The 21,038-nt window shown below is 45.9% G+C and overlaps 2 protein-coding genes across 2 annotated transcripts; one reads left to right on the top strand and one right to left on the bottom strand.

Annotated features, from left to right (window-relative positions):
• Positions 1-354: 354 nt before the first annotated feature.
• Positions 355-7,757, top strand: CLDN16 (claudin 16; the record flags this gene model as incomplete). Its single annotated transcript, XM_037407282.1, has 4 exons — positions 355-511; positions 765-929; positions 2,002-2,193; positions 2,535-7,757. Coding segments are annotated over 4 exons (654 nt in total), but the record flags the coding sequence as incomplete, so codon positions are not given.
• A 2,022-nt stretch (positions 7,758-9,779) lies between these two features.
• TMEM207 (transmembrane protein 207) lies at positions 9,780-20,753 on the bottom strand. Its single transcript, XM_037407280.1, has 6 exons — positions 20,723-20,753; positions 14,730-14,830; positions 12,870-12,907; positions 12,404-12,448; positions 11,819-11,958; positions 9,780-10,840 (listed from the first exon to the last, which is right to left on the bottom strand). Exons 1-6 carry the CDS (start codon positions 20,751-20,753, stop codon positions 10,692-10,694), a joined length of 504 nt encoding a protein of 167 aa, XP_037263177.1. The 3' UTR covers positions 9,780-10,691.
• Between the last annotated feature and the right edge of the window lie 285 nt (positions 20,754-21,038).

The following is a 21,038-nucleotide window of genomic DNA, read 5'->3' as shown; positions in this document are numbered from 1 at the left end:
AGGGGAGCATGGACAGCAAAGTCTCAGGTCATCTGGTCCATAGCCCTGCCCCGTCAGCCTAGACAAGCATTTGGCAAGGAGTGATCAAACCTGCTCTTAGATCTCTCCCATCAGCTGCTGCCCATAGGTCCTCCCAGAAATTTCCTTCAGAATTTTTGTCCTTGCCAATAGGAAGGTTTTTTCCCTAATGGATAGTCTGAACTTCTTTTGCTCTAATTTAAACCCATTAGTAGGGACACAGAAAACTTTTTTCCTCTATCCTGCCACTTTTTCTTTTCTTCAAGCTAAAAACCTCTAGTTTACAATTGACATAATGGGACCAGGATTTGGGTCGAAGGGCCTAGCTGACCATCCGCTGTGCTGGTGAATATATTAACTTACGGTCTTCTTTCTCTTCTCAACCCACAGGTGAGTACAAAGTGCCGTGGCCTATGGTGGGAATGTGTCACAAACGTTTTTGATGGGATCCAAACTTGTGATGAGTACGACTCCATCTTTGCTGAACACCCTGGTATGTAAGAGTTAAAGATGTTTCTATAAGTGGTGGGGACACCTGAGTGTAGACAAGAAGATCTGTTCTACTCAGTGACAGATAATTTGGACATACATATTAGAGCCATGTTTCATTTCTCAGTGAGGTATTACTCCCAGGGGAAGCTGGAGAAAGTTCATCCCAGAAAAATATGTTCCCCTGGGATCCAGCCCCATCACCAACCCACATTTCCATTCCTTGTGCACTAGAAGGATCTGCTTTTGTCCTGCAGTGAAGCTGGTGCTGACCCGAGCCATGATGATCACAGCAGATATCCTGTCAGGATTTGGATTTCTCTTCCTTGTTCTGGGACTGGACTGTGTGAAATTCCTTCCCAATGAGCCGCTCATCAAGCTGCGCATCTGCCTGGTGTCTGGAGTTATGCTGCTCATTGCAGGTATTCCCCTGCTGTGCCCCCGTCCTGCAGAACTCCCTTTAGAAAACGGGAGAAGCTTCAAAGCCTTCTCTTCTTTTAGGGAGAGGAGTTGATGATTTTCCAGAGGGTAAACATGGGGGAAAGATCTTTATTTGCTTTATTTGTGCAATATAGCTTCCTCTGTTCCCTGCCTGCCCCTAGCAGCACATAGCTGAGTTTATCTGCTCTCATTTCGTGTATTGACCAGGCGACTTGGCTGAGTTGAATGACTCCCATTTACTGCTGGTTTACTGTGAAGTCAGTGTCGTTGCTAAGGCAAAGAGACAATTGCTGAAGGACTAGAAAGTCCTGGCATCCTGATTCAGTTCTTGCCTCTGTCACAGATTGTGTGACCTTGGGCAAGTCACTTTGCCTGAAATCTCTGCAGATGATCTCTAATAAAAGGGTAATAACACATTTGTCCCTCCTGGGTGATAAATACCCAAATGACTGAGATGCTTTGCTGTTACAGCCAGTGGGAGAATTTTAAATGCAAAAATATACAGCCAACTAGGTACCAAGTAATTTCATTTGACTTTACTCCAATTTTAAACATCAGCCTCTGCTTCAGCATAAGCAGATTTAACACATTACTCACCCCAGCCACATGTAAAACATTTTGAGAGGTTCTTTTAAACATTCTCCATCCACCTCCCAAAGTTTGTCTGAAAAGCAAAGTTCTGAAAGGCAAAACAGATTAGAAAATTAAATTCTTCAAGCAACTTTCCAGTAAGTTGCTAAACAAGCTGAGAAGGGAGGAGCTTTCTGCCTTTTACTTTATGGGCACTGATGGAACCTGTGAGTGCCGAGCTGTGAGGTCCAGCCTCTGCCTGGTAGCATCCCAGCTTGTATCAGTAGGAGCCAGGGTGAATCCACATGATTCACTGTGACCAGGCTGAGACTGAACAGGGGCCAAAAGCTTCCGTTTGGGGAAGGTCTTCCCATGCTAAAGTCTGACCCAGCAGACAGTAGGCTATAGCTCCAGATTTTATGTTTGTGATCTCCTGGTGGTCCCTCTGGGAGCTGTGTGTGGCACCTCCCTCCTGTCCTGCAGGTCTCCCAGGCATTACCGGCTCGGTGTGGTATGCTGTTGATGTCTACGTGGAGCGCTCCTCTCTGGTCTTCCACAATGTGTTTCTGGGCATCCAGTACAAGTTTGGCTGGTCATGCTGGCTCGGCATGGCGGGGTCACTCGGCTGTTTCTTATCTGGGGCCCTGCTCACCTGCTGCATGTATGTCTTCAGAGGTGAGGAACCGTGGCAGGGTGAAACACAGTTCAGAGATAGAGCCATCACTTGGGGTGTGCTACAGGCACACAGGGTGGGGAAAGTCCTTCATGGACACCCTTCAGGATGGTTGTTCATCCCCAAAAGCAATACCTTCAGCTGTAAAATGGGAATAGTCTTATTTCAGCAGTTCTAGAAAGCACATCAAGGTCTTCAGGTGAGAGCTGAGGTGTAAGTATGACATAAAATGTGTTATTATGTCATATCTTGGAGTGCTGCTTTCTCTGCTTTTCAAGGCTTTGCAGCTGAAAGTCACCGAGCATTTGTTAGCAGATCCTATTTCTCTCCCTGTGCCTCACAGAGACCAGCTCTGGAAGACTCCACACTGCTTACTCCTTGAGGAAATGCTATTCCTCAGCTGGGACAATTGTAACAAATGTGCATTTGCCATCCTCACAAACAGCTACAGCCAAAATGTATGCAGTGGACACAAGAGTGTGAGGAGGAGATAAGCACTCCAGAAAGAACTCTGCTGTTATTTGTAGTGGATTGCACAGAGATCCAAGCTCCTGTGGTTGTGATACAGATGCAAAGCTAAATTTCAAGGATTTACTGTATGCTACAGTGTTTGCATTTTGAAAACTTCAAAAAAACCTTCCTTCAAGAAAGTAATCTCTTGGAAGATCTTGCTTTAGGGAATTCTGTTGTCTTGAGTGCTGAGGCCACTTTCATAAGCACAGACTGAAATAACCAACACAAACTCTTTCAGCATTTGGCTCAACACTATTGGTACAAGTGGGATAAATCAGCCGCTCCTGGATCAGACCCCAGCGTTCTGCATGAAGATCCCCAAACTGTAAGATGAATTTATTTCGTGTCTGACAATGTGTCAACAGAATGTACAAAGCAGAAAATACAGGCAAGGAACGGGACTGATCATCTGACCAACATCTAGACTCTGTGCACCCAGCATGGAGGTCTGTTCCTCTTAAGGGCAGCTGGAGAGTTCAGCAGAAGATAAAGAACTGTGTTAAATGCCTGGCCCTCTCTTTGGCCCATGAACATCTGCACTGAGGAAACACTGCAAACTCAGGTGCATTCTTCCCTGCAAAATACTGTCCATCCCCATACTTACAGATGCTCTGGACTCACTGAGATCTGCAAATTACCAGCTTCTTTCTGCTTAGCAAAATTTTTGCCTGCACAAAGAAAAAGTGAGTGAAGATTGAAGATCTGACCTTGTGCATGACAATATGTCTATACCAGCTAGAAACTAGGATAAACAGTAGTAAAATCTATTGTCCCTTTCTATCAAAAGATACTTAAAACCAGTTCAGGATTGCTGTCCCCTGCTGCAATCCAGGCTGCCATAGGCTGGATGAGGCTAGAGCATCAGCCATATCCTCATGAAGGTGGGTGAAAAAAACCAGTATGTTCCCTAAGGATGGATGCAAAAGTTCTTGCATGCCTTTAATGGAAAGGGAAGCTGAGGCAGTTTTCTTAGGGTTGGTAGGAACTGTCCAAATGCAGTCCTTTCTACCACGGGCACCACATCGTATGGTCATGACCACCAGGGGTTGAGAAATGGCTCTCAGCGCACAGATATACCTGCTCAGGGGCAGTGGAGAAATGGCAGTGCAGTCTCTCAGGAGGCTGTGCCCAACCATAGGTACTGAGGCCCCACCAAGTTAGGCGTCCTCCACTGACTGCTTGGTGGGGAGACTGGATGGAGAAAACTCATTTCTCTCCCCAGGCAATATGAAGTGAAACTTTATATTATGAGAGCCAGAGGCACATGGGATGGCTATGGATGGAGCAGGTTGTGTCCCAGACAGCACCTCTGATAACCCCTATGATGGAAGATGAGGGGCCAAGACCTCTCACAGATTGTCCTCAAAGCAGCATCTTGTGCTGCAGCACAGAACTGACCAGCAATGTTAAAACATCATCCAATCCTGACAGGGCTCCTAATCAAATAACAATCAGGCCCTGGTACAGTCGGGACAACAGCAGGTCCATATGGCTTTGCTACAGGCTTAAGCACCTCTGCAAAGCTCAGACCGTAACACAGCCATCTGAGCATGAGCCCTCGTGGCAGTGCTGCTGCCCAGGTGAGGGAGGCTTTGTGCCTGCAGAGTTCATGCTGCTTGGGTTGGCAGGTGTTTACGTTAGCCAACTGAAAGCAACTTATTGCCGACAGATGAGCTATATTGAACAGATGTAAACACAGTAGGAGAAGTGACGGAGGCTTTTTCACAAAGACCTGAGAGACAAGGAGTATGAGGGTTATGAGTGATGTGATGAATTCACGGATTATACCAAGCATGCAGAGGCCTGGAGGTGATAGGAATTTCTGCCTGTTATTGCAGGAAGCGGCATCCAGAGCTGTTTGTTTTTAAAACTTTGTCACAGTCATGTCAGAAATACATATTTTCTGTGGGGCTTTTGGGGCAGAAGAGCTGATGCTGGTACACTGTGTCAGAGCAGGGAAGTTCTGGGGACTTTTTGGGCAGCTGTGCTCCTTCAGGGACACTTTGGGAAGGAGAGGGAGGGTAAACCCACTGCAGAGGCAGAGCTGTGCTCAGTGCCTGCTCCAATGTCCATGTCCCCGCTCCTCCCCAGTGAGGTGAATGCTCCTCAACCTCCCCAAGCGAAGAGAGATGCTGCAGTGCCGTGGGCTGCCCCAGTCTGACTGCCCCAGCCTGACTCACCCAGTGCAGAGATGCTCCTCGGGAGGAGGTACTGAACAAAGACATCATCACTTGGATCAAAATCCTGAATCTATATCCTTCCCAGACTGTGGAGCCTGCATGTTAGTCCTCCCCACTAACACTCAGGGACACCTGCCAGCCTCTTGTTGCTGTTTCCTACAGCTTTTTCTGAGGAATGAAGATTAACTCTTGCTGCAAAAATTTATTTCTTGTTTAGCAGAGGAGAAATAGCCTGGCATCATCTGCTAATGCTGGTGTAACTGCAGATCTTAGACCATTGATTTCTCCTGTTCTTTTTCTCCAGCATGGTGGGCTGGGCCTTTGTCCTAAAGGTCTTCAGGTTGTTTTGAGGTGACGGGAGTTGTTTTGTGACTTGCAACACATGGGTCACACCAAGCAGTGGCTCAGTGACACTTTGGGACTGAACGTCTAAGCCCCGATCAGGGGTGAACATAAAATGCTGGTGTCATCAGTCCCTCCAGCCCTGTGCTCCGCCTGGGGGTATACAAATACGGCACACACATACCCCAAATACTACCGTCACTCAGGGTCCACCATTCTCAAATACATTTACAAACAAAGAATGTTGCATAAACATTTGTGAGCCTTCCTCTTCTTCAGTATCTATGTAGAACAAGGGTTAATTCTTTAATCATACTCCTGTTCTATCCACACTCTACAATAGCTTTTGAGGATCTATCTCCTGCACAACAGGACTAGGAAAAGGTCACAACAACCCTTAGGTTTGCCAGGTTAATGTTTTGTAACAACCAGTCCAGCGCTGCATTGCTTCATTATTCAAATCCTGCTGACAGTCTATCTGATGTTTTGATCGGTTGTTAATATTTAATTGTTAATCCATTGTTTGATTTAATTCTGACTCTGATTTTATGACTGAAGTATTCAGTCCTCATTAGCTCATTACCATGCCATGATGCAGATCTATTTTAGTTTGGTTGTTTACACATTAGCAAGAAACCTCCGAGAAAGTATACAGGATTTATTTTTCCTTTCAAAATAACAAGCAGTCCCTAAGGCTAAAGACGTAGCAGGTGAGCTCAGATATGAAGGTATTTCCTTAATACCTACTTACATCCCATTCAGGCAGCTCACTAGGAATTACAATAGACCGGCTTTGCCTTCCTGATGGCCATCAATGCAAGATTTCTTCAGATTTTCACTGACTTCCAAGGAGTATTTTTATGTTTGGGCATCTCAGTCTTGTTGCTTGGTTTCCCAGGATACAGGCAGTCAGGGACTCAGCTGCGAGCTGGGACTCCCCCATACCCTGCCTGCTGCACCTGCCCTGTGGTGTCTGCTGGAACCTGGGGCTCCCTGTTGCCCTCTCCACCGACAGTGCACAGCTCGGTGCAGTCTGCCAGGGATCCGGCTGGCTGCAGGTTATGGAAAATAGCAAAGTCTTGTAGGTAAGCTCTTTGCTAAGTTGATTTCATGCCTGACAGATAGGTATCGATTTCCCATTTTGATGTGAGTGAGAGAGATAATAAAACAATGACATCTGCAGTGGCTGTCCTTTTCTGTATGCAATGGTTTGTCCTCTCACTACCTCAATCAGCTTTGTTCATAAGGGCTTTTAATAACTCCGGCTGTAATTAGGACTCACTGTGACCTTGTGAACTAGACTATCTCCTGCTGCTGCTGCATGAGTATTTCCCAAACTATGGATTTCCCACCTTTTCACAGACAATGTAATGTAATTTTGGTGTGAATTCAGTAGATCTGAACAATTATGTTCAGTAGATAAGAATGTTACTTCAGATTTCTGTTCTCCTTGCCTATTGTAATGTTAGTGAGATATAATAAATGCAGTTGCTTTTGAGCGTTGTGTTTCTCTAACCAAGTTTTTGTTTAAAAAAACTTGTTAGCCCAAGTTTTACCTTGAAAAGTGCTTTGCCAGGTGACCTGCTTTGACTCCTGTGAAGGAAATCACTGCTCTCCTGCAAGGACACATGGAAGGCAGCAGTATCAAGGGGCCGAGCCCTTGGGAAAGTGGGCTGTTGATTGCGGAGGCTGCCCAGACCTTTGCGGGTAGGTAGACATCAGACCCCAGTGCAAACCTACAGCAACGGCTATTCAGCCGCTGTAGACTTTATCCCTTGCTTAGACACATCTACTTACAGTCATTTTATAAACTTTCCAAGAGACAAAAGTAAAATTCTACCAAGAAAGTGAGGTTTTCTCTCTCAGCTTGGGGCTGGACTCTCACAGTTTGCTCTTCTGCATCCGTTAAATATTGTGAGCAAGCGATTACTGACCAAAGTAGTCTGGCCAAGTACTGTTACAGAGAGTGGAAAACGATTTTCACCCGCTATCCTTTGTGTCCCTGCTGTAAGATTTTGCAACCCTTTGAGAAAGGCCAGAGCCAGAACTGTGCCACCGAGTGACCGGAGAGAGCGCGCACCTCACCCCAGCCCTATCCTCTTCCTCCCTGCACAAAAGCCTCTAGCCCATAATCCAGAGTCTTCAGATGACAACAAAAAACAGATTAATGATAATTCCCCCATCTTTCCTGTGCAACCCTCCCAGCAGTCCTGACCGATCCCATGTTATGACTCAGCTCTCTTTGGTTTTGCCCTATTTCACCTGAGAGCCAGTTTATGGGTTTATTATTCAGCTTTTGATGCGCGGAGGTGGAAGTTCAGCCATGCACCTCACTGCATTCCCTTCATCTTTTGCTTCCAGATAAACACCAAGCAATTAGCTCCTCTGCACTGCTCCTGTTTCCCCTCGTCAAGGCTTACTGACAACAAGTTCCCGCACAAATGCATCTGTCTTCTGATGTTTTCTGGGTTTTTCTAGAGCAGTTTGCAATTTCTTCTCAAAGTCAGCAGGAAGTATAAGTCAGAGGATGAGTGATAGCCAGACAGTCACAGCAGAATAAGTGCTTTTCCAAAGTGGACCCTATTCCTAAGATGATGGGTTATAAAGAAATAGCTCATCTTTCCTTATAACTCTGAAAACGTCAGCCAAACTGAATTAACTGCCCTCATTAAGGGCTGAGTGCTTACAAAAGCATTAGATACCAGCCAAATTCTCCGCTTCTGTAAGAACAGGAACACAGATCTGGAGAAACCTTGTCCATTCTGCTGGAACACCTGGGACTAAGTGGGCCTGCTGGGAGAAGCAGCTTGCTCAGACAACAGTAGGTCGGTGGGGCCATCCCAAATACATTTGTAGAAGGAAGGAATCTATCCTTTTTTCCATTTCAGTGATTAGGAAGCCAAGGACCAAGGCAGTGCCTACAGAGACCCCTCTCAGGGTACCCTCCTTCCCAACGTAAGCCAGCAGCGAGGTCAGTTTATGCCCCTCTCCTAAGCAATCCTGCCCAACCTCTTTTTTTGGAGATGGCTCCTGGTCTTCAGCAGTTTTTGGAAGTGCCCATGGCTCCTGTCACATTGCAGAAATACCACAGCACACGGCTTCTCCCACACTGGTGACTCCAGCTGGAGCCTGATTTTGTGACAGCCACTAGCTTGCTTTACCGTAAGCCACGATGCAATTTTGATGTAACAGTTTTCTTCCTTTTGTAAATAACTCCAGCACCCCAAACATGAAGCTGAACGCGTTTGAGCACACACTATTAAGCATGGAAACACAAACCTGTTCCCAGGAATGCTCCTGCAGGAGCAGCAGCCTCCTGGGCGCGTTGCTGGAAGCTTCGCTTGCCCTCTGTTGGGTGGCTGGGGAAGGATCCACCGCCTCGGCAACGGCAACGAGTGCCGCTTGCTGGACCTTGTGAAACGGGGATGCAGAGTGATGGCGGTGATGAAACCAAAACCCTCCTTGCTTGTTAGCCTGTCCAGCCATCTGATTAGAAGGTGACATTCAATGAAATTAAAGGCAGCAATTTATCCGGAGCCAAGCGATTAATAAGCGGGAGACTGTAATGTGTTATGCAGCGTATAATGCAGACAACCTGTGGAGTTCATTTCCGCGAAGGGGTCGCTGGAGCCAATGCAGTGTGTAGGTGGGAAGGAAGTGATGGCTGATTTAATGCCCACTGGCAGGCTATGCAAGCTGAAGTGACAAACATAATCAAATCCCATGCTTCAGGGCATAAATTGAAGGGGTTGAGTAGTGAAAGCCGTTATGTGTATAAAAGGTCTCATCCTGAGAGGTGCTGATTACCTGCAATTCTTACTAAATCAGCCAGTGAAAGGACACTCAAGAACTGGCCGACTTCTCCACTGGCTGAGTCTGTATTTGCTAATTTTCCTTATTAACAAACCCTGTAATATTTTAGCCTGCTGGCACAAACATTCATTTTGCTACAGTAACATTTATTTCCTTTCACACAAGAGTCAAACATTAAAGCTGCTTCTAAAATAAGATTTTATGGAGATAATTTGCAGTGGTGCTGGCAGAGAATTTGTCTCTCAAAATATGCTATAATTCTTTATCTAGCAAAGGTACTTATATAGCCTCATTATGAGAATATGTGGGCACTTCATAACCTTTAGTGGATTTATCTTCCCAGTTTCCTTCCTCAGCAGAGGAACTGGTACAAACCTCACTCCACAGCTGGGGAGCTGCTCCACGAGGCAGTCTGTGGGCTTCCACTAATCTTTTGGGGTATCTAAGATAGACCCAGCTGCCCACTTTGGCTGTGAGCTCGTGGCTCCACAGGCATGCGGTGCATGGTACTAGGTGTGACATTTACCTTCTGCACCAAGAGGGATCTGACCACAGCCCCCAGCTCTTGCCACTGAGAGATCAGAGGTAGACAGGTCAGCCAAGCTGAATGCAGCTTTCAGTGACCTGCCCATGACAAAAAAAAATAATCTTGCTTTCATCTGGAATCCAGCTAAAGGGGAAATTCGACATCTTTCCTCAGTAATTTGAGAACTAGGCAGGCTAATTCCTCCTAGGAATGGCTTATGTAGAGTTGATCCTGCTTGAGTATGAGTCTGGATGGCTTCTTGGAGTCTCTTTCCATCCTGTCTGCAGTGGACACCTCAAAGAAAATGACATTTTTAATCCTAATAATTTTTTTCAGCTAAGCACCAAATACCTAACCCCATAATTCATGTCTGTGAGGAACTGCCATGTGGGTCCTGGGCCATTCAAAGCCTGCAGGTCTGCAATGCTAGGGCAAGAGTAGCTGGGGACAGTCACCATGACATTAAGAATAGCTCAAATGAGCAAACTCACTTTTCTTTGCGTGCTCTGTAACCAGCTCCTGCTGCTGCTACTCCCCCCATAATCCCCATCTCCTGCTTTCCCTTCCCTGATCATAAATTTGCTGCCTTTTGCACTAGACAAATCTGATATGCTGTGCTAAATATTTTAAATGTGGCAAACGATCCTTCATTGCAGAGTGGCATGATTGCATTACAATGTATTAGAACAACATGACTTTGCCAGAGGGTGTTTGTTGGCACCCTGCCGAGTGACAGAAGCAGACCAAGTTTTGAGAAGTAACTATCAAGTCATTTATCAACATGTGGTCCTAAAACACATGGGGTTGCACCAGCTCAAGCAGCCTGAGAGAGATAAATCCGGAGGCTGAGCCAGAAACCCTGAATACAGATAGGCCTTTGAGGGAGCTTCTCAAAATCCAGAGCCCTATCAAAATGTCAAGCTGAGCTCCTGTGGTAGATTCAACACATGTTTTTTGCCTTTATTATGTTGCGTTTAGTCTCCCCTTTTTGGTTCAGATGCAATATGTGCTGCTTTTCAGTCTCTCAGCCAACCTGTGGAAAGGGCTGATTTGATCTCACACTGCTGTAGCATCATGAAAGATCTCTGATGAACCACTGGAATTGCAGAAGGCCAACATGTGGTGTCTAGAGCTTGTTTTCCTTCATAATGTCCTCATAGGATGGAGGTAACTCAGTTCCGCCAAGGCTGAACCGTGGGGCAAGAGAGGAGGACATCTCCGCAGCCATGCTGGGGCTCTGAGATCCAGAGAACGGGCACTGAGGCACTTCGCTTGCTGGGGAAAAAGCAAAGCCAGACCCGTACAGCAGACAGGCATGAAGAGCAAGTGTGGGGGTGAGAGGGGTGAGCCTGGGAGGAGCTGCCAAACCACTTGGAAACCAGAAAGGCATGGATGTGATTTTTGAAGCATGGCATCACAAGGCCTCTCACCACAAACCCCAGATACAAGAAATGAGAACAGAGGAATTTTGGGTGGGTTCGGGGTGGGTCCTCCCTGTGGAGATGCTCACGGTTCATGACAACCCAGAAAGCAGGCAATACGTCCCCTGGGAAGGGCTTAGTCTAATGACAGAATTAGCTTTATTCTTCTTGGAGGGACTGTTATCTGACCCAGCCTGCTGATGCTGCTGGCAATACTCCAGGTCAGCGCTGGGTACTACACACAGTTATTATAGCCCAGTCCTCAAAAGGCTGGGTGCTCCTGGGGAATGCTGAGGGTGGCTACCGTGATGAAGAGAACACACCAAGACAACTTTTTGACAGATCCCAGGGTGTATCAGCCAGTCGAACCGCCTGCTGGGCTGGCTCAGGTAGACCGGTGCAGTCTTGCCTGACTGAGAAATGCAGGTCACGTGTTGGAAAGGGCGGCCTGACCCAAGCCAGTGCCTGTGGCTACCTATGTCGGGCTGCTAAGTGCCCTGGCACAGAGGAGAAGGGCTCACATAGCTCCAGCGTTGGCCAAGCCCCAGCTAGGTTCCTTTGGCACGCACAGACACACAGGGACAGCACTGAGTCCAGCTGAAGGTATGGCTGGGGAAAAGCGGATGTGGCCTGCTTAAGCCCCTCCAGTTCGTGGTCCCAAACATCCCCCCAAGATGCCCAAATCAGACACCCCACTGCTCACCAGAAACACAGCACCCAGCTGCAGCCCGGCTCCCACTGAAGCCTGGCCACCCCTTACTGGGCTATGGATGGGCCATGGGAAGCCTGCTGGGGCCAACAGGACCTTGCAGCAGTCAGGGAGAGGACTAACCAAAGGCATCCGAGCTGCTGAGCGCGAAGACGGCCAGGGTGCGCCGGTGGGGGAGGCAGCCCCGCCGTTTCAGCCAGCACTGCAGGCAGCAGCAGATCCCGCAGGACAGGAGCAAGGCCAGGAAAAACAACATCAGGAACCTGAGGCAGAGGCAGCAGGGAGGAACAGTACCATCACCATCTGCAGGCAGCACCAACAGATGGCTGCATATCTTCAAATTAACATATTCATTAACATCTTTTGCAAATAGCCGTTAAATGTTGCGGTTTCCCCATCACTGTACTGGACATGATCAAAGTCCCGGGAAACCAATGTCTCAGTGCTGAGTGCTCAGCACCGAGTGCTGGCTGGAAATTCAAACATTTCTCCCTGAAATCATCCATTGTTTTTGCCCAGCTCAGTTGTCAGTGTACAGTGAGGAGGATAGGGATAAATGATTCCCATTAGTCAGTAAAGACAGAAAACAGGGACAGCCCAGGAGCAATGCTCTCTAGCTATCAGTCTCTCTTAATGCCTTTCTCTCTATATATCCATCAAAGAATATTGTTTGCCAGTTTTTCCCTCTAAAACAGATCTGAAACTTACCATACATACCAGATGCTAAGGTTTTCATCGCTCTGCCCAATGCACCTAGCAAGGGAAAAATAAAATTAACTTTCAATCCAGCATAATGGGACTGCACCAACACAACACACTGTTGTGTACCAACACAAAGAAAAGCATCACCAGTAAGCAGAGGATGGAGAAGTTTTGCTCAATCAAGGGAGCTCTATTAAAAGTTTCTCTATGTAGACGGGAGCAGCTGCAGCTGATGTATGAGGCAGCGTGCAACTGGTTTGCCTTTCAACACTGGCACCCGCCACCAGCGTTTTTGCTGAAACCCCAAAAGGCTGCCAGCCTCCCTTTCCTCTTTTGGAAGAAAAACCGAACAGCCCTTTCCTGGAAGCCCTTGTTCCTCTGCCGTGCTGGTGTGCTGGGCAGGAGCACAGCATCCCCAAAAGAGCCCGGGGTGTGAGCAGCCACAGGTGAGAAAAGGGGGATTGACACTCACCTCTCACCAAGCTCACAGTCCGACTCAGAGTCTGCTAACTGAAAACACACATAAATCAGAGAGGGCAGATATGTGTTGTTGTTTTTTTAGAATTTATCAGTGTAATTACTGATCTTGGAGTGGGAAGTCAGAGGGGAAGAGCCATGCAGGTGCTGGTTCCTGCAGGGATGAAAACCAGACCTCTGGCTGAGCTCTTGCCTCTGCGCACCTCTGGTGTGAGCTAGCCCATATTGAAACCAGTGGATAACTTCACAGAGAGCTCAATAAATTCAATAGTTGGCAGATGAAAGCTAGGCCAAGGGGAAAGCATTTCTTTTGATGTGAAAGAGGGAAGGACAAGAGCAGGGAAACGCAAGCAGGTGTCAGAGACCTGTTTACAGAACTAGGCTTCGCTATTCAGAAATGTCTGCTGAAAATGTCCCGTGATCAAATTCTTGGCCTGTAGCTCATTTTCCAGTAGCTAATTGTGAATGCAGCTGTAAATTGGAGCTGTTTTGACCAGATGTATGCTCTACCCAGCTTTTTCCTGGTTTTGGATAGTAGTGGTGCATCATTCCCAGAGTCAGGTTTCAGGTATTGCAAATATGTGAACCTGAAACTTGTTTTTCAGGTATATTTTCTACTCTCCACTCAAGCAAGTTTATTTTTGCAAGCCTTGTTGATCTTATCCTTGGTTTCAGATTATGTGGGCAAAAAGTAACCAAAGTGGTTCATCAGTATGATTGAACGAACTTCAATATAATTTTTAGCTGAGTTGTGTTATGTGTCTTATATATATATATATAACACTTACCCAACTTTGCTATAAAAAAAAATTGTGGATCAGGTATAGAATTGCAGTAACACTGGGAAGCAGAAAGAGCAAGATGGAAGAATTTAAATTTATTTCTTTGGGAAAGCTATTAGAATGTAATTTGTAAATCATTACTTTGGATTTCCTTCTGCATATATCAAAAACACAGTGGTTTCTGACTTTCTTTGAGCCAAACCGGAAGGCTCTGTTCTGTATTAGGAATTTGTATGAATTATACATAATTGAGAGATGTCATGCAACACCTCTAATTAAAAGGACTTCTTTGTAAGGATTTTGCTGTGCAAAGCTTGTGTCACTCTAAACAGCAAGAAATCACCCCACAAATCTCTATAACGTGTCTGATCCTGTGCACACACTGCCTTTTGGTTCCTAGTTTCACTTGAGGTTTTTAGGTATAATAAGTCTTTCATATAAAACATTATCTATGAAATTTCATGAGCAGCTGAAACCCAAATGAGGAACAGAGAAAAGCACAGAAGCTTCAACTCTTCCAGACGTGTCCTTTCAAAACTGAGCTAATTTGCCGTGTCACACATGTACCCTGGTGCAGAGTATTTTAATTTTTTTCTTTTTTTTTTTTTGCACTTCAACTGATTATTAGAATAACAGGTCAAAACCAGACAGCTGATTGCTGTGATTACGTGTACCCTGAGTATTCTTCATGGCTGAATGACAGCCTCTGGACTGTCTTTTATCATCCTTCAAACTACCTCAGCCCAGCTACCTTAGTGTAGTTAAACTGCAGCAAAGTGCATCTGTTACGAGGCAGTAATCTATCAAAGCAGCCAAACGCCCACCCATGCTGCTGAAGATCCATGCTCTGCCATTTCAATAGCCATGGACAGAATAAAGTATTAAGGTGGTCATGTTTTCTCTGCATTAATTGGAATTGTTATGAACATTAAATCCTCTCCAAATTCATCAGGTCCTCAAAAAATTCTCTCCCCCCTCAAATAAAAAGGGCTGATGACTAAACTATAAAAGTTGAAATCTTCCCCCCACAAAATCCCTAAAATCAGCCTGGTCCCAGTGAAGGGTCTGGTTACCTGGAAGAAGGTTAAACACAGAACTCCAGTTCCGATGATCCATGAAGTGAAACACAAAGCTGCAGGTCTCCACATTACTAGCAGCAGAAACGTGGGAAGAGCTTTGTTTGCAACAGCGTTTTACCCTCTGTAATTTGGAGCTTTTAAAACTTCCCTGCATATTCTGCCTTCAGCCAGAGGACACGTTACCCAATGGCTTTCCGCACTTTAGAAATCACTGCTAGCCAGGGAATTAATTTGGGTTTGCATGGACACACTCAAACAGCTGCTGGAAGTTAGAGGAACACTAGTTTAAGGTCAGCACCTTGCAGTTGTTTTGGTATTTTCAGAGCTGTTCACAAATTCCTGTTGCTGAAGCTTAGTTCCATATTAACCCACTGCTGTATTTAACAGGACCTGCTACAAATAAAGAATCACTGGAGACAGTGTTTTGAATCCATGCTTTCATTACATACTGCCTTCAGCTGCAATTCTGGCGTTACACAAAAGACAGAGCTACGTCCAACCACCTCCTATGCACTGTGCCTACCACCTCAAACATGCACCAAGGGTGAAGAATACTCTTCCCAGCCAGGGACAACGACCACCGGCACCTCTACTGCTGTTATGCTGGTGCCAGGGCTTGGTTTGCTAGAGAAATGCATCTGAAATAATAACACATTCCCAGTGGTTCTCTTAAGGGATACGAAATTTCATTGCACAATATAAGGACTGATTTGATCCTAATGGATACATCCAGATGACAAGTTAAAAGCGGGTGGAAGATGGTTTGTACCATAGCTGTGATCACCACAGAACAGATGATCCCAATTTGTTCGGCAGTCAGTAATAGATTGTCACTGAAGTTTACAGCCCGTGGCTGAAATGAACCATTAACTGCGGTTTTTCCAGATTTAACACAAAGGGTGTTGCCGTGAATATGTTTAGCCATCACTCCCAGAAGTTAAGCATTACGTTGTGATGCCATTACTTCAGTAATGATTGGCAAAGCTAAGCTGCTCTTGAGATATACCTCTGTGGCTTTGCTTCAACTAAAAGGTCAAGAAGTCTGACGAACTCTGATACACATACTCAACCTAGGTTTGTTATTTATTGTTAAAGTTTTGCATAAGCCCAAGCCAAACCCTGGTGTTCTCAAATGTTTACTTTCAGCTCCCTGCTAATTAAAGGCAAGCCTCTGAAACGATGCCCTCTCAGAAACCATCTCTCATAATGGTGCTAAGTGCATGTGCTACACAAAATAAATGGTCTGGACATGTTGGTGTCCTGGTTCAGACCCATCCTTTTCAATTTTGCTCAACAGTAAATTGCCAAACCAATTTCTTAGCTGTTATCTTAAAAGAAAAAGCTCCTGCAGTATAAAAATGTGCACAGCTTTGCTGGGAACCTTGTGACTCTTACAATTTCAGGCTTCAAAGAGATCATCCATCAGTGAACTAATTTCAATTTCTTCCTCTCACAATTACTTCCCTCAAGCCAGCACCCAGGGTAGTTCCAATTTAGAGCTACCGAATGGATCATCCCTGGTATTTCGGGGGGCAGGTACCACAATGAGCTCCTGGTACTGAAAAATAACACCGAGTATCTGTTCTGTTTCTAGAAGAAAAGGGGAAGAACTGAATTCTGCCACTCCTCAAGGCAAACTTTGGAGTTTTCTGCTGGCTGGTCCCACACAGAGGTTTCCAGCAGTGGTGGCAATTCATGGAGCCTGTCCCTGTATTCTTGGTAATGATGTTAAAAGCAGTGAGACTTGGCTAAGAGGGGATCCACCAGCAGCCCTGTCTTTTGCTTCAGGCATGATCCCAATACTGAAAAGAGCTGCTGCTTCAGCAGGAGAAGTCCCCTTGTCCATGATCTACTGAGCATCTCAAATATGTGACTGTCACAGAGAGCACCAGCGCTTGCTCTAAGGCAGCCAAGACCTGACACCAAAATCCCAGAGGAGCTCTGCACCAAAACCCATGGCGGGCTGTGAGCCCTCCTGCCCACTCCTTGTCTACTGAGACACCGCTGTCTTTGGGGTTTTGCAATACCAAGACACTCATCTTCTGGGTAGCTCTGTGTCCAAGGGCTACCTCCAGTCTGAGGGATTTTTCTAGGCTTTTTGTCATTCCCCCTGATAAGGAGATATATGCACACATATACATACATGAAGATAACCTCTGCTCCCTCCTCCTCATCCACTTACCGATGAAGAGTTTCGTATCTCTTGCCTCCTCGATCAATTATATCCATCTCATCAGTGGACTTGGGTGGCTGCTCTCTGGTAGATGTTGGCCATTAGATTAAAAATCTGTTGTTTCCTCATCACCTTATATCGTTGCTAGGTGACAAATGCATCTTCCAGGCAGCAACAGAGACCCCTGCAACATACAGCAACTTATGATTGTCCATTAACTCTTTGCTTAAAGTGCCTTGTCCTTTCGATGGGAGGAAGATCTACAGTTCTAGGACCATCCAAAGGGTGACTTTTAGAGTTGCCACAGAAACCACCTCCACTGGGGGCTGGCCCTTGCCGGGCTTCATGAGAGGGTATGCAAGACTGGGAGACAGGAAGAATCTGGGAGAAGCCAATTTAACTTGTCAAGTCTGACAGGGCCAAGGTCAGATTAGCGGGTCTAAATTTCAGGAACTGAGCTCATTCTTGTATGTATGTACGCTAGAAGTGATGGCCTTTGCTTGCTTGAGTGTCATACAACAATTTCCAGTCATGCTTTTGTTTTGCCAAAATTTCAGGCAACACCCTGGGGATCTCTGGATTTTTGGTGAAAGTGGGTGGGAATTCACTGGCAAACAGGAATCCACACAGAGCCCCAGGCAGCTCATAAGCACAGCTAACAGTTTAAACCTGTTTAAAGCTCTTCCTTAGCTGCCTTCAGAGCATTTGGTGGCTGCTGGGGATGACTTTCGGGAAAGCAATCACCTCCCTAACTGCTGACCAGCCTCCCAGTACAGTTCAGAACGGGACTGTGAAAGACTTTTTCTGGAAAGAAAGCAAGGAAGGACACTGGCAGGAGAAGAGGTGGGACAGACACAGGGAAGGACATGGGACAGGATGAAGAATGCATAGAGGAGCGATGTGGGAGACAAGGAAAGGCAGGGCATCCCTGCTTTCTGCATTAAGGTTGACAAATGAGTGTTAATTAAGCATGCATTAGCTTTTTTTATGTCAGTGTTTCCTCAGCACCACCACAATTAACTTTTCCTCTAACCCAAGTCCACTGGGAGCTCTCCCCTCCCTCCTTGACTTCACCTGCCGCGGCTGGCTCAGTCTTTGCTTCTGTAGCTACAGCTGCATCCTCAACACCTAGGCTCAGCCAGGCTGTGATCATCTCTCCCAGACTGTCTGAGGAAGACTCAGGGCAGGCAAATATAGCTCAGCCCCAGAGAAGAGCAGGGTAATACAGAAGACTGAGGACTGAGCATTGCCTCTGCAACAGAACTAAAGCAGCTTCAATCTTGTCCTCACAAAATGAAAGCTGCAAGGAGCTGCTTGCTCCCTACAAACACACTGAGATGAATAAATCCAGCGCTGTGGAGAGCTATTTAAGCTAATGGCCAGTGCTGGCATGGGAACAAATGGGAGCAAACTGGCCATGAATAAATTGAGGCTTGAAAAGCAAAGAAAGTTCACCCCATCCGGAGCAGCAAGGTTGTGCAGCAGCTTGTCTGCAGGAAGAATGTGGGTGCAAAATCAAATGGCTCCTGGGATGGAAGTCATCTAGCTCCCACAGGGGATGTAAACACTTCAATGCGAGTTGCTGACCCAGGGAGTCCTTTCCCACTCCATGGAAACCACCCCAGTTGGTCCTTAGACCCTCAAACCCATCCGCATGCACAGGAGTCAGCCAACACAGCCCCAGGCTTGCGTAGAGCGAGGAAGGATGAACTCTAAAACAAGCCTTGGTAGAGCTGGCACAGCCTGTTGTCTTTCAAAAGGATTATAACTAGTTGCTGCTCACTGATGAATACAGCCCTTTGTGAGCCTGTGCGGGGGACGTGCTGCACAGTGGGGAAGGAAAGACTCCGGGCACTGATTTAAATGAGTGCAAACAAGAATGACATTGTTCTGCTGCATCCTCCCCAGGAGCAAGGCTTTACAGGTCACCCTCAGATCTGAGGCAACTGCATCTACCTCCACTGTTCTGGATGGTCCAGAGAGCCCTTTTGTTTGTCTTGGTGTATCAGTAGGGAAAATCCAGCAGAGAGTGAGCTCAGTGAAACCTTTTGCCTGGCAGAAATCTACAGGAAAAGTAATCTCCTTTTAGATTAGTTATTCGTAACAGGGATTTCTCCTATACGCTCATGCATATCCCAGACTGAGAACTACTAAAAACTGTCTTCAACGCATAGGTGCTCACAGAGTCCTCAAACCCTTAAATCACACATTCACAGGAAGTTAAAACTTTAAAACTATCCAAAGTATAAATTCCACTGAACTGTTATGAGAAATTGCTGTGAATCGTCCAAATACCCCTGTTCCAAACCTGTAACGAACACCTGAAATAAATACTGCAATGACTGAAATACTGAGCATACATTAAAGGATTTAGGCAGGAGCTTTCTTGCTCTGGAATTCACAGGGGAAAGCACCTTTGAGAAGTGCACCTTTCCAGAAAGCCTCTTGTCTGTGCCGATGGTTTTGGTACTGACTGCTTTCATGATTGAAAACAGAAAACAGCGTGCAGTGTTTTACAGAGAGCTGTGTTGTGGTGGGGCAATGAGAAGCTGAAAGAATTTAGAGAAGTGGTTTCCCCTTCCCCCCACCCTAGTTTGAGTTTTGTTTTGAAAACCTAAGTTGGAGGCTAAAAAAATAAGGTGTCAAAATAACAGGATTTGGGCTAAGCCTAGCAGTTGTTTGGTTTTATGGGAGAATTCAGAGCTCAGAATTACATTTTCAGATCTACTGCACCTGAGGACTAAATAGGAGTTTCGCTTCTCTTATTTCTGGTTCGGACATTAGGACTTGATATAATTCCCAGCTCTGTCACTGACTTCCCACGTAACCACGAACTTCTGTGTATTACAGCCCACCTGGGAAAAGAGTGTAAGAGACCTTTCATCTCACAAGCTCTCCAGATAGGCACCATGCCTCCCACAGAGCATGTCAGAAATCAGTTCAAAGGGCTGGATAACCCTTGAGACTTGAGGAACAGAAAAGCAGAATTAAGAATGAAGCTGATAAAATTAAAAGCAGCTTGACTAAAGAGAAGGATGAAGTACACCAGAAATACAGTCAAAGTAATCACCAGCAGAAATTTTCCCTTTGGTTTTTTTAATGTGAAATTGAAGCTGATTACAGCTACTTGAATCCTGAAGCCTGCTGCTGTTTCTTTGTGCTCAAACAGGTCCTCTCACTTTTAATCAGTTAAAATTGTATTTGTATTTTAATCATTAGAAATTATATTTCGCGTTTAATTCTTTTTCTTAATTTCTCTTCTTTTTCGTCACTCTGTTGCCAGGAGCTAAGAAATTACAGTTAAAAAATTAAATGTCTTTTGTATTTTAATCCCTGTAATTTACTTAGCTGCTGGATGTAAAAAGACAAAAGGAGAATAAATTGCTTGAAAGCAGATAGAGGCTTCATTTTCCCCTGCCTTTGAGTTACTGATATCACATTGGACACCACATGGGAGGTTTTGGCTGAGAAATTAGCATGAGAATATCTGGCACATCCTGAAACACATTTTCAAGTCAATTTTCCAGGCAGAACCACTTAGCAATGAATGCTGAAATACACCATGCTGCTGGCCATTATCAGCTGGCACACACGCTATTTTGCTAAGAAGCCCCATGGTCTGGGGGTGAGCTCTGCGAGAGGGCCCACAGGGACACATACACATCTCTTGGTGCCTCCTGCAACACCCAGACCTCAAAGACTCAACGTGCTGTGCCCTTAAGTGAAGGCACCTGCTAACATTTCAGCCTAAAGCTTCCTCAGATTTTCCAAATAGCTCCTGACTGTTGCCAAAGTTGACGGCTTAAAGCCTTACCTTGCATCTTGAATGCTTGCCAGTTGCCCATTATGGGTTTATTTTGAATTGCTGGCGGCCCCAGGTGCAGCCTGTCCCCTGTCAAGCACCGCCAGCCCACCTGGGCTTCAGGCAGGGAGAAGCAGTGATTTCAGACCCTCATTTCTTGCAGGCAGAGTCAGCTCAGGACAGGCTGCAGCCAAACGCCTCTGTACCCAGCATCAGGGAGGGCTTGTATCAGCACTTACAGCTTCAAGAAACAGCACAGCAGGCTGTCTCTAACTTTCCTTTTGTGACAGGTAAAAAGTCAAATGCTCTGCCTGGGAACATGGTGAAT

This window comes from Falco rusticolus, chromosome 13 (genome assembly GCF_015220075.1).
Source record: "Falco rusticolus isolate bFalRus1 chromosome 13, bFalRus1.pri, whole genome shotgun sequence".
Lineage (NCBI taxonomy): Eukaryota > Metazoa > Chordata > Aves > Falconiformes > Falconidae > Falco > Falco rusticolus.
Note: the sequence above shows the minus strand (reverse complement) of the source record. Positions and strands in the feature narration are given on the sequence as shown.

What these genes read in the sequence shown, in the direction of transcription:
- TMEM207 (XM_037407280.1), bottom strand. Translation starts at nt 20,753, where the DNA reads ATGGGCAACTGGCAAGCATTCAAGATGCAAG. An exon ending in GACTGTGAGCTTGGTGAGAG is followed by an intron (nt 12,449 to 12,869) that starts GTGAGTGTCAAT and finishes TTCCCTTGCTAG; the next exon opens with GTGCATTGGGCAGAGCGATG. An exon ending in CAGCAGCTCGGATGCCTTTG is followed by an intron (nt 10,841 to 11,818) that starts GTTAGTCCTCTC and finishes CTTTTTCCCCAG; the next exon opens with CAAGCGAAGTGCCTCAGTGC.